Genomic DNA, 13,034 nt, shown 5'->3' with positions numbered 1-13,034 from the left:
GTTCTAAGTTTGTCAAAAAAACTTCATAGTGATTCAATCATGCATATATGTGAGCTAATGCTTTCAAATAGAGAACTGACAATAATGATTTCAAAAGGCAAGTGGAGGTGTCGGGAACGCGAAAGATTTGCTGGAGAAGAAGTTCACTGGAGGTGTATGGCGATTTGTGGTTATCGTTGAATAGCGATCTGTGGCATCGCAGCACAGTGATTGACAGTCCTACGCTGCGATGCCACACATCGCAACACACTTGAACAATCCTTGCGTTCGGCTTTTCGCATGCCGCCTTTTTTTTATAACCGCCGCCAAATTAAATGCTTGCGTTCGAAGCATTAAAAAATACGTCTTTCCATGCCGCTCATTAAGTTTTAAATATTCAAAAATATGTTTTCCACGTGTGATTTGACATTCGAACAATACCCACAAATCACTATGCTGCGATGCCACAGATCGCTCTCCGACTCAAAGCACAAAGTATCCAGCGATTGCAACAAATCCTTTCCTTATCTATTGATAATTTGCATCGCTGTAATCAGCGATGGCAAACAATCGTTGTATTTGTCTTCGCCAATACTTTGCGCGCTATTCTTTTGAGGCGAAGACAAATACAGCGATTGCGAAGACAAAGATCTCTGTAATAGTAATTTCAATTGTAATCATTGCATTTTTGGAAAAATGAGAAGCTTGACTTTTGAACAAAGATCTACGTTTACAAACAAATCTTTTGAACTTGTGCACTCGGATTTATATTGTGATGCCACAGATCGCTCTCCGACTCAAAGCACGAAGTATCTGGCGATGGCAACAAATCCTTTCCTTATCTATTGATTATTTGCATCGCTGTAATCAGCGATGACAAACAATCGTTGTATTTGTCTTCGCCAATACTTTGTGCGCTATTCTTTCGAGGCGAAGACACCCGTAGTATCTAAGGGAGGATTAGCTTACTATGTTATTTTTTTTATGATTATTCAAGATTTTGTTGGATATAATACCTTAAACATAAGCATGAAGTCTTTGCATCGTTTAAGGCATATCATATAATGATTAAAAATCAATTTAATGATAATTTAAAAATCTTTAGAGTTGATTCCGGAGGAGAGTATCTTTCAAATGATTTTAAAAACTATCTTAAAAACCATAGAATAGTTCATCATAGATCTTGTCCAAAAACATCACAACAAAACAGTCTAGCTGAAAGAAAACACAGGTATATTATTGAAACAACTAGAACTTTACTCATTTCTCAAAACATTCCAAAAAGTTTTTGGGCCGAGGCGGCTCTTACATCCGTTTATCTTATAAATCACTTTTCTTCAAAAAATCTAAACAAAACTTCAGCTTTTAAAATTTTATACCAAAAGGAACCCGACTAAAATAGGTTAAGAATCTTTGGATGTAAATGTTTTGTCCTTACCGACAAAAATGACAAACTCTCACCAAAAGTCATTCCTAATGCATTTCTTGGATATTCTGAAACTCAAAAAAGATTTAGATGCTATGATGTTAAGAACGACAAACTATACGTTTCTAGGAATGTGACTTTCTTAGATAACGTTAGTGGTTTTGAGAAGGATGAATCCCATAAAGAGAATATGGATTACTCTTTCTTGTTTAAGTTACTATCTAGAAATGATGATATTTTTATTGATGATGAACTCAATTAGTTTAGTAAAAAAGAAAATATAGATGAAGACAACCATCCTTCTTATCAACCTACTAATCCTCCCATAGAGGAAAGTTTATTTATTACCGAGACCCAAAGTCGGAAAGATGTAATAATAAAGAATTAAAAAGTAAAAGAATTTCACGTTACCGCAACTCATTATACAATTACAACAAATGTATAGCGTGATAAAAAATAAAATCTAGGATTTATTCTGAGTCACTGGACGAATCTGATGAAATTTCATAGACTTGTCTCTCACTTTTTATTGGTGGACCGTCTATCCTGGGTGGCCTCCACGTTGCGAAACCTTGCCTAAGAAGACTGGTCATCATGTCCACCACTGCATTCAATTGGGTCCCCATAGTGCTTACTTCTGTCCTTAATTTCTTATTCTCCCTCTCAATAAGTTCAAACCTTGCGGCAGAAACAATCTTCTTTTTTGGAGCAAGAGTTCGGTCTTCCTCGTGATTTGTTACTGATGGACTAGTCGTATTAACCTGATCGAGGCGACATTTTGGTTGTAGAGGCTGGGCTACAACATGAGAAGGGACAGTTGGGAGGCATGGGTTGACAATTTTCTCAATCTTCCGATTTCGCCGCATTGGTTCCCAATAGCTTTCGAAATAGAAGGGATCAAATTATCGTCCTTCATGATCATACGGTACGGCACAGACACCACCTGAGTTCCAATTAAATAATTCATCCCTGTACCGATCGCTCTAATTCACGTGCCTGCCCCCACCATTATTCATCTTCCTTCTCACCTCCAGATTGTAGGAGAACTCGACTACCTTGCTGTATCTCGGCTTCAAAATTGCAGAATAGCCACAAATCGCGGCCAAACAATCTGGCAGCCTCCGCAACAACGTCTTCATCATCGTCCTCCCCATCTCCATAAGGTCTCCACAAAACCTGTACATTGGTAATTCTTTTTAATAACGAATGACAAATATATTAAAATTTATTTACGCATGATATGGAAACAACGATATGCACTACGGAAGACAATCCTGCAGCGATGTATACTTAAGAATGCTGAACATTACAACGACTTATAATACTCAATGGTAAATGCTGACGCGATTGTAAACAATTTTAGAACATTTACCTCGTTTAATTGCAGCCCATCTAAAATGGACTTAGCATTATAAACTGCGACGTTTATTCTGGCCCAGCGACCGATCTTTGGAAAACCACAAATCGGAGGGCCACACCGTGGACGCAATGGGATAATATGTTCCAATGCCCAGGCCTAACAAAAAAAATATTATTAGCAACGCCACAGACTGCAATGAGATTTGTCTACAAATACCTGAACAAATGGCCAAAATCTGCCAACTGTTTTCGTACCATTACTCGCACGGTGGAGTTGACTGTACAGGTGTGCGAGCATAGCGGCACCCCAGGCATAGTTGTCGACTTCGTCTAAGTCTGCCAGGTACTGCAGCCACATGGAACTTATTCTCGAACCAGAACAATCGAAAAATAATGTAAGAGCAAAAAAATATAGAAGGAAGTCGCGCAACTCTTAGTCAGCTGTTTCAGATGCACAAGTAGCGGAGTGGCCTTCCCATTTATTACGGAAAACTGAGACCTTCATTGATGTGGAATTGCTTCCACCAGAAATACATTGACTCCATTCGTCCATCGACATTCCTAGAAGGGCAGTGCAGTTTTCCCTTGCATTATAGTTTGAATGCCGTAATAGGACAGCACTGCCAGCGCACTTAAGGCCAGTGATCCTCGCCACATCTTCTAGAGTCATGGTGATCTCAAAAGAATCAAACTGGAATGTGTTAGTCTTATCATTCCACTTATTTACCAGGTGAGTCATGGTATTCCAGCAAGTTTCAAAATATTGCTGGTCCAAAAGGCCACCGAAGTGCATATTTCGTAGTCGGTCCTTCTGATATGCACTCAGTTGACCATACCAAGACAGAACTACAGGCCATTGACAGCGACCTCCGAGCTTTTCACCTGGTGCTCTACTTCTCCTGTGACCTCCCTGTAACACAAAATAACATATTATTCCTACAAATTATAAATTACTTCTATTTGTACTTATAAATACTATTCTACTAACCGCTATAAATAATATCGGTTGCAGACATACTATCGCAGTAATCGCTATAAATATCAATACCTAACACAGTAATCGCTATACCAAAATCGCTAAACATATTATTAAATCTTCGCAGACAGGACGAATATATTTACCTTGGTCGCTATTTTCTGCTGTTCTCGCTCCAACCTGGGACTTTCTGGTGGGTCCATTGCCTCGAACTGGCTTTCAATCTCCATCTCTACCGGCTCCACCGTCGCCTTCCTTTCTCTCGCCTTCTTTTTCTCATCCTCCTTCTGCTTCCTTTCTCTGTCCCTATTCTCCTCCTCCTCCTCCTTCTGCTTCCTTTCTCTCTCCTTTTCTGCCTGCTCCTTCTGATTCCTTTCTCTCTCGCGTTTCTCCTTCTCCTTCTCCTTCCTTTCTCTCTCCCTTTTCTCCTCCTCCTCCTCCTTCCTTTCTCTCTCCCTTTTGTCCTCCTCCTCCTCTGCTTCCTTTCTCTCTCCCTTTTGTCCTCCTCCTCCTTCTCCTTCCTTTCTCTCTGCCTTTTCTCCTCCTCCTCCTTCTCCTTCCTTTCTCTCTGCCTTTTCTCCTCCTCCTTCCTTTTTCTCTCCCTTTTCTCCTCCTGCATCCTTTCTCTCTCCTTTTTCGCATCCTTCTCCTTCTCCTTCCTTTCTCTCTCATTTATCTCCTCCTCCTTCTCCTTCCTTTCTCTCTCCCTTTTCTCCTCCTCCTCCTTCTTCTTCCTTTCTCTCTCCATTTTCTCCTCCTCCTCCTTCTGCTTCCTTTCTCTCTGCCTTTTCTCCTCCTCCTTCTCCTTCCTTTCTCTCTCCCTTTTCTCCTCCTCTTCCTTCTGCTTCCTTTCTCTCTGCCTTTTCTCCTCCTTCTCCTTCCTTTCTCTCTCCCTTTTCTCCTCCTGCATCCTTTCTCTCTCCTTTTTCGCATCCTCCTCCTTCTTCTTCCTTTCTCTCTCCTTTATCTCCTCCTTCCTTTCTCTCTGCCTTTTCTCCTGCTCCTTCTGCTTCCTTTGTCTCTCCCTTTTCGCCTCTTCCTCCTGCTTCTTCCTTTCCCTTTTCTTTTCTTCCTCCTCCTCCTTCAGCCGCCTTTCTTTCTCCTCGATTTCTTGTTTCCTTCTTTGCAGCAGTTCTTCCACCTGCTTCTTCCTTTCCCTTTCCTTTTCTTCCTCCTTCTCCTTCTGCCGCCTTTCTTTCTCTTGCAGTTGTTGTTTCCTTCTTTCCTGTAATTCTTCCTCCTGCTTCTTCCTTTCTCTTTCCTTCTCTACCTCCTCCTCCATCTCCTTCCGTTGCCTTTCCTTCTTTTCCTCATTCTCCTTCTGCTGCCTTTGCATTTTCTTAGCTTCCTCGAACTCCAACTCCCTCCTTCGCCTTTCCTTTTCTTCCTCAAACTGAGGAATATTCTGTTCCTTCTCTTCCTCCTTATTCATTTGCCTTTGCCTCTCCTCCGCCTCCTTCTGTCGCATTGCTCTACTCTCCAAGTTTCTCCTATGAGCCTCCGCCATCATATTGCTAACATCCCTTTCCCACTCCTCCGCATTCTTCTTCCTCTTTTCCCTCGCCTGTGCGTCAATCCTCAGCCTTCTTCTCAAATTCTCAGCAATATTTCTTGCCTTTGCCTTCTCTTCGTCATCCTTGTTCTGCATCTTTCGTTCTTCAGAGTTCTTCCTTTGGTCCGCAGCCTCAATATCTGATGGATAATCCTCCGCAAAATACGATTCCAAGGCTTTTTCCCTGTCTTCATCGTTCTCAATCTTAAGTATATTTTGGTATCTTTCAAAAACTTTAGATAGATGGGACTGGCGGATCACTTCTCTAATAGACAACCCATAGAACGACGGAGTATCTCTAATCTGATGAGGCGCAGACATTGCTAACCTGCACAACACAATACACGATCATCATCATTAGAAATCGTCGGAATATTTGGGTTCATAATACAAATCCTTGTATAAGAACCAATCTTCAGATTGAAGAAAGAAAACTTACACGAAACTCACCGAAACGATTGGAATTTGGATATTCTAACTGTAGAGTAAGCAACAGTAACAACTAATACGCAACAGAAGGTGGCAATGATGCTGCGACTGCGCGTAAGACGGAAACAGATGCTCTGGTAAAAAGGAAAGGATGCTCCGGCAACTCGAGATGAAAGCAAAGAATCTCCGGTAGAGTGCTTAGAGCGGAAAAGGATTTTTTTGAACTATTTGTATCATACAACATAACGCTTGCTACATACGCAAACTCTGCGGAACGTTTTCCCGCGATATCGATGGAGGGCAGTTTTGTCATTTTCACGAACCGACGATTTAGTTTTCTAGAAGGAGGGCATTTATGTCCATCCGAGGAAGAGGAACCGACGATTCAGTTTTCTAGAAGGAGGGCATTTATTTCTGTAAATTTTCAGTGATATCTATTGTCATTTCATTCCCCATTTTAACTTCAACGATACATTACAACCACCTGCGGAACGTTTTCCCGCGATATCGATGGAGGGCAGTTTTGTCATTTTCACGAACCGACGATTCAGTTTTCTAGAAGGAGGGCATTTATGTCCGTCCGAGGAAGAGGAAGCGAATGGCGGTAAAGGTTACTTGAGTCTTTGCTGCGGCACCAAATTACGATGCAATATGATGGCGACCCACATGGGGATACATGCCGGTCTGCATCTTATACGTGGTGCGGTTTGGAACCCCCGAACATGAGATCTCAGTACCGGCTCTGTAAATAATTCCGCAAATCGCTATAGCGATTTGTAGTGTCTTCCGCAAATCGCTATAGCAATTTGTAGTGTTATTCAGTAAGCAAATCGCTGTAAATCCTAACCCGAATTAAGACCAACTTGTCAGGGTCATATCTCCCTAACCGGAGGTCATATTCCAAATCCGTAAAAAGTGGTGTCTTCGTTATTGAGTCTAGTTTATTTCTGTAAATTTTCAGCGATTTCTATTGTCAGTTCATTCCCCATTTTAACTTCAATGATACATTACAATCACAATCATCAAAAGAAAGATTGCCCAAGCCTTGCCGGATTCTGCACTGTTGCTTTAGAAATTGTTGGGGTTCTCTCGAGCGAGCTCTCCAAGCAATGGGAGTCCCATCATCGCCAAATCTTCCAAGGTGATCGTCATCTCTCCCCACGGAAACACAAAGGTGTTGGTCTCCCAGCACCATGCTTCAAACAGAGCCCTTATCACGTTGGCCTGTCACTTTATGTTCCCTAAGGATGCCTTCAAAGCCCCGTAGATCCCAACCTTGTTCCAACCTCCTCCGAACTTGGGTTCCAGTCGCCGGAACCAGTCGGACAGCCCGGGCAGCGGCCTCATTGAACCTTCTAACCTGCAATTTCCGGACCAATCTGCCCTGCCGGACTTGATTTCGGCTTCGAGGGGTGGCATTTCCATCGACGTCTCAAACGCCGCAACCTCCTCTTCTTCTTCCACCTCTCAAACGATTGGCTGCAACCGTTGGGCTTCACCCTTCCAAACAACTATGCTCAGAGCAACATGTCAACGTCCCACTGATAGGCAAAACAACATTTCAAAGGTTATTTATCATAATGCCAGCTTTAGTTGAATCTGTTTTGATTGCAATGTTTGAAGCATCTCTTTCTTGCTTTGATTGTTTATGTTTGTTGCTTGCTGCTTAAGTGCTTCTCAGTAAGCAGAATCTGACCCTCATGCTCATCTCGATTGGATTACTGAGATTCCACCAGTAAGATCTGTAGTCCTTTTTGCTGCTAACTCTTTACATTTGCAGGTTGTTTCTTCAAATGATTATAATAATGACAAATATGTGAAGGAGTTCAGTATCAGTGTTTCTAATGCGCTTGCTACTTGTCCTGATCGGGTTTTGCCAACTCCTCGTGTGAGTTGATCATATGTAATTTATTGTTTTGTTCATTATTCTGATCAACTCACACGAGGAGTTGGCAAAACCCGAGCAGGACAAGTAGCAAGCGCATTAGAAACACTGATACTGAACTCCTTCGCATATTTATCATTATTATAATCATTTGAAGAAACAACCTGCAAATGTAAAGAGTTAGCAGCAAGAAGGACTACGGATCTTACTGGTGGAATCTCAACCCTCTAACTCTCCCTCTCTCCCTTCTATTTCTGCTTCTGTACACATCCATCAGAAGATCCTACATTGCTCCATCAAGTACCGACTGACCTGCACATTGACTGTTGTGGGTCCTTACTGATGAGCTGCCTCTAAATTTATTCGACTCTGGGTCCTTACTGCACTTGAAGTTGAGTCGTTGTATTTTTTGTTATTCGGTGGGTGGTGAGGCCCTCCTCTACTCTCTCAAGACTCTTAGCTTGGGCAATCTTTCTTTTGATGATTACAACCACAATCATCAAAAGAAAGATTGCCCAAGCTAAGAGTCTTGAGAGAGTAGAGGAGGGCCTCACCACCCACCGAATAAAAAAAAATACAACGACTCAACTTCAAGTGCAGTAAGGACCTAGAGTCGAATAAATTTAGAGGCAGCTCATCAGTAAGGACCCACAACAGTCAATGTGCAGGTCAGTCGGTGCTTGATGGAGCAATGTAGGATCTTCTGATGGATGTGCACAGAAGCAGAAATAGAAGGGAGAGAGAGAGAGAGTTAGAGGGTTGATGAGCCCCCGGACCCCCCTCCTGTAAGGGCAAAAGGCCATGAACACGCTGGGAGGAGCCCTCAGACCCCCTTCTGTAAGGGTAAAAGCTCTGAATCAGACTTCATAACTCTTCAAGTTGAATGATGCTACCCACACTGGGAAGAGCTCTCAGACCCCCCTTTCTGTAAGGGTAAAAACTCTAAATCAGACTCCACAACTCTTCAAGTTGAATGATGCTACCCATGCTGGGATGAGCCCCCAAACCCTCCTCTTGTAAGGGTAAAAACTTTGAATCAGGCTCCACAACAGTCAATGTGCAGGTCAGTCGGTGCTTGATGGAGCAATGTATGATCTTCTAATGCATGTGCACAGAAGCAGAAATAGAAGGGAGAGAGAGAGTAAGAGGGTTGATGTTCATGGCCTCCTCCAGGGGAGATTTCTTTCTCGGATAATCCTGCAGTGCAGAGACTGGGTCTTAAATAATCATCTTCGGGGCACTTAAGTCTTTACAACCACTCCTTTTCAAGAACCGTCATTTTTTTTTTGCACCAATGGAGGAGAGGGTACTTAAGTCTTTGCAATCGCATCAAACTCCAACGCTAATTAATGGTGACAAACATGGGGATACGAGACGCACATGCTTACATACGTGGTGCTCTTTGGGACCCGATCATGAGATGTAGCTAACTGCCCTGTTCGGGGGGAAACATATAACCTGCTTCGGTATTAACATGACCCCCTTAATTATTATATTGTGTATATAAAATAATAACATACCCAATCAAGAGAATAAACAAGGTGGCATTAGTAAATAGCAGTTTAACCATTTAAGCATCAAAGAATCCATATCATTTTCCCTTGGCATGAACCAATGACAAATTTTACAATACCAGCTGCTAAAATCATTAAAATAATTGTTCAGCTGAATCTTAAACTATTTTCCAATGATGCAGTATCTGGCGTGCCCTGAATATATATATATATATATCCTCCCCGCACCCCCACCCGCACCTATGTGACATAGGTCGAGAGTTTGTCATTTTTAAAAGGATGGCTTAATTGACTTCTTTTAGTATAGGATCACTGCAACCATTTTTTTTATTGTGTAGCTCTTGTGATCTGTGAAGATAATAGTTGGCAAACCAGTTTTGAGTTGGTGGGTTTTGTGGTGATGTATAGAAATCAGCAGTTGACACATTCATCGTTTTAGAAGGCAACGCCTTCACACATGAAGCTTTTATGCTGGGTTTGTCGGCTCGCTTGCTTGTTCCTCGTTTTAGTTACTGTTTCACATACCTAATCATCTTAAGGGTTTCGGCCATTTATCCTTTGTCACATAGCGCACCTCCTGTTTGGAAGCTTTACTGTTTTCTTTCCTTCAATGCTTTATGTGAGTTGTATTTGCACGTAGGGTTCCTGACTGGGGTTTCCGTGGGTCCTTTTACAGGCCAAGTGATCAAGGGATGGGATATTGGTATCAAGACCATGAAGAAGGGAGAGAATGCCATCTTCACCATCCCTGCTGAGCTTGCGTACGGAGAATCCGGTTCGTCTCCGACCATCCCTCCCAATGCCACCCTCCAATTTGACGTTGAGCTGCTCTCCTGGGTCAGTGTGAAAGACATATGCAAGGATGGTGGTATCTTTAAGAAGATCCTCAAAGAAGGAGAGAAATGGGAGAACCCAAAAGATGCTGACGAAGTGTTGGGTAAGCTTGTGCCTGCAACTATCTTGCGATGCTCTATTTCTCTTATGATTGGTTTTCTGTATATTTGTAACTATTGTTCTGTGTTTGCAGTAAAATATGAAGCCAAGCTTGAAAACGGAACTGTGGTGTCCAAATCTGATGAGGGAGTTGAATTCACTGTTAAAGATGGTTAGTGCACATATTGCAGACTATTGTCCGTCAATTGTCTTATGAACAAATTCTTGTTGTTATCACTGTGATCACGTGGCTTTTGAATCAGGATACTTCTGTCCTGCATTGTCTAAGGCCGTGAAGACGATGAACAAGGGAGAAAAAGTGCTTCTCACTGTCAAGCCTCAGTGTAAGCTTTCTTAGTTCCTTTCTTGAAGCTTGTACAATTTCATAGTGAAGTCATGTAGAACTTTGAAGCTGAGGGAAGCCTTAAGGTTTACTGGGTTGTGCGCAGTAATAGTTTGACCAGCTTGTGGTTTTGAGAAAGGACACCATATTTGGAGGTGCAACACCTCGAGCTTGAGCTCATCCTGCATTGCAAGCATGATTAGTTTGGGGTCGTGCAGTAATGCTCTTAAGATTGATTAGCCTCAGCTTTACCTCGACTTTCCCTGGCATTACTGCAAAAGTCGGCTCATCATTGACTAGGTTGATCTTGGTTCTGTTGTTATCGTAACAGTAGAGGCGTGAGATTGATTCCATATGTTTGCAATTATTCTTTTTTGAATTCGACTCTTTTGAGATCAGCGCTGATATTAAGCGAGGGTCTCATGGAGGTACGAAGTTTCCTGCGTCTGTAGGTCTGTGTTGTCTGAAAGGCAGGTTTAGTTTGATTCCCTAGATGTTAGGCCTATGGAGTTGGGCTTCTTGATGGGTAGCCATGATTACTTTATCTGTTTGTGAACTGTAGATGCATTCGGGGAGAAAGGAAGGCCTGCTGCTGGTGAAGAAGGTGTTGTTCCTCCCAATGCTATGCTGAACATTGAGCTTGAACTGGTTTCATGGAAGACTGTCACTGAAGTTACTGAAGATAAGAAAGTGCTAAAGAGGATTCTCGTGGAAGGTGAAGGTTTTGAGCGTCCCAATGAGGGTGCAGTAGTGAAAGGTAAATCTCTGTATTCACAAAAGTCGTGTGCTCGAGGCATGCATGTTCCTTCTTCTTTTTTTGTTAAAAGAGAACTTTTTGTTTGCATGGTTTGGGCTGACGCTGATCCTATTTCTATTCTCATTGAATTTAACAGTCAGGCTAACGGGGAAGCTATCTGATGGTACTGTGTTCATTAAGAAGGGACATGAAGAACTGCTCTGCTTTACGAGATTGAGCACAAATAACTGTAGAACAGTTACTATGATTAATGGTGAACTATCATTGACTGATGGTGAAACCTGTGTTCCGAACAGAGCAAGTTATTGAGGGTTTAGACAGAGCTGTGATGACCATGAAGAAGGGGGAGGTTGGTCTCGTAACAATCCCTCCTGAGTATGCCTTCGGATCTGAATCAAAGCAGGAATTGGCCACTCTACCTGCCAACTCCACAGTATATTATGAAGTCGAGCTTGTATCCTTTGTCAAGGTTGGTAGAATCTTATGTTGTTTGTCATCTGTTTATTTGCTAATTCTCATATAAAAGATGGTGTTTTATCTCGGTTCTTGTCTTCTCAGGGAAAAGAGTCGTGGGATATGAGTACACCAGAGAAGATTGAAGCTGCTCGGCAGAAGAAGGAAGAAGGCAATGTATTGTTCAAGCAGGGTAAATACCTGAGAGCATCAACGAAATATGAGAAGGTATGGATATTCCTTTTTACAGTTTCTTTTCTTTCCACAATATTAGGCTTCACTTTCTATGTGCTTGGCTTGCGTAGGCTAATTTGCATAATTTATGCAGGCTAACAAATATATTGAGTATGATTCCTCATTCGGTGAGGAAGAGAAAAAACAAACCAAGGTTCTCAAGGTCTCTTGCAATCTCAACAATGCAGCGTGCAAGCTCAAGTTGAAGGACTACAAGCAAGCTGAGAAGCTATGCACCAAGGTTGGTGAAACTTGATCTTTCTTTCTTGGGTGGATAGTATTTCACAAATGGGCTATAGCCCTTCTTGTTTGTTGGTCTGCGGCCTTTGGCGTTGGCTGCACTAGTTATGCTTACCACCGTTGAGCCTTCCCTTCAGATGGAAGGCCTATATGGTTTAGTAGTGGTTTGATCCACACTTTGTGATAGTCAAGATGTTAAGGAGAATGAAATGTTGCAGGTCCTAGAGCTTGAGAGCAGGAATGTGAAAGCTTTGTATAGGAGGTCGCAGGCTTACATTAACATGACAGATCTTGATTTGGTAGAGATTGATATCAAGAAGGCACTGGAGATCGATCCTGATACCAGGTAAAAAAAATACTTTTATGAGCTGTTTTCTGTCTGTTTTGTGGCATATTACAGGGCATGCTACGGGTGGGGTGACCTTGGTAAATTCTCAGTTTCCTATTCAAATGTGATTGTCTTCTTTAGGGATGTGAAGTTGGAATACAGAACACTGAAGGAAAAGATGAAGGAATACAAGAAGAAGGAGGCCAAGTTTTACGGGAACATGTTTGCGAGGATGAGCAAACTTGAAGAAATTGAGGCCAATGTATGGATGTCGAACCAATTACGTTATTCTCTTTACTGGTTTTATGTTGTTTGCATTCAGAACTCTAATCTCCCACTTAATGTTGATGCTGATTTTGTTGCAGAAATCTGCAAAACAACAAGGGGCTGAACAAATGAGCGTCGATGCACCTGCTGTGTAACAAAGTCGGTGGGAGCGAAATCTGCCACACCATGGAGGGTTGGTCCATTTCCTGTCTCTAACGTATTTCAGTTTCTAACGTGGGGCCTTATTTCGAGGAGAACTGTGTGACCATAATGTGTTTGAGGTAGTGGTCATGTAAAAGTTCTTGTGGAAAATAATGGAGGCGACATATATTAGATGGTGCCAAATCTAAGTAGATTTT

The 13,034-nt window shown here is 42.2% G+C and overlaps 1 protein-coding gene across 1 annotated transcript; it reads left to right on the top strand.

Annotated features, from left to right (window-relative positions):
- The first annotated feature begins 9,834 nt into the window (after nucleotides 1-9,834).
- LOC149811567 (70 kDa peptidyl-prolyl isomerase-like) lies at nucleotides 9,835-12,830 on the top strand. The gene is made up of 11 exons (XM_089992875.1): nucleotides 9,835-10,057; nucleotides 10,148-10,225; nucleotides 10,317-10,397; nucleotides 10,959-11,153; nucleotides 11,290-11,406; nucleotides 11,450-11,622; nucleotides 11,712-11,834; nucleotides 11,935-12,081; nucleotides 12,299-12,426; nucleotides 12,481-12,670; nucleotides 12,774-12,830. The coding sequence occupies exons 1-11, from the start codon at nucleotides 9,835-9,837 to the stop codon at nucleotides 12,828-12,830; spliced, it is 1,512 nt and encodes a 503-aa protein (XP_089849001.1).
- The last annotated feature ends 204 nt before the right edge of the window (nucleotides 12,831-13,034 follow it).

The sequence above is a fragment of the Nuphar pumila genome, chromosome 17, assembly GCF_984573655.1.
Source record: "Nuphar pumila chromosome 17, dmNupPumi1.hap1.1, whole genome shotgun sequence".
Lineage (NCBI taxonomy): Eukaryota > Viridiplantae > Streptophyta > Magnoliopsida > Nymphaeales > Nymphaeaceae > Nuphar > Nuphar pumila.
The sequence above is the reverse complement of the archived record's forward strand: the minus strand, read 5'-3'. Positions and strand labels throughout refer to the sequence as shown.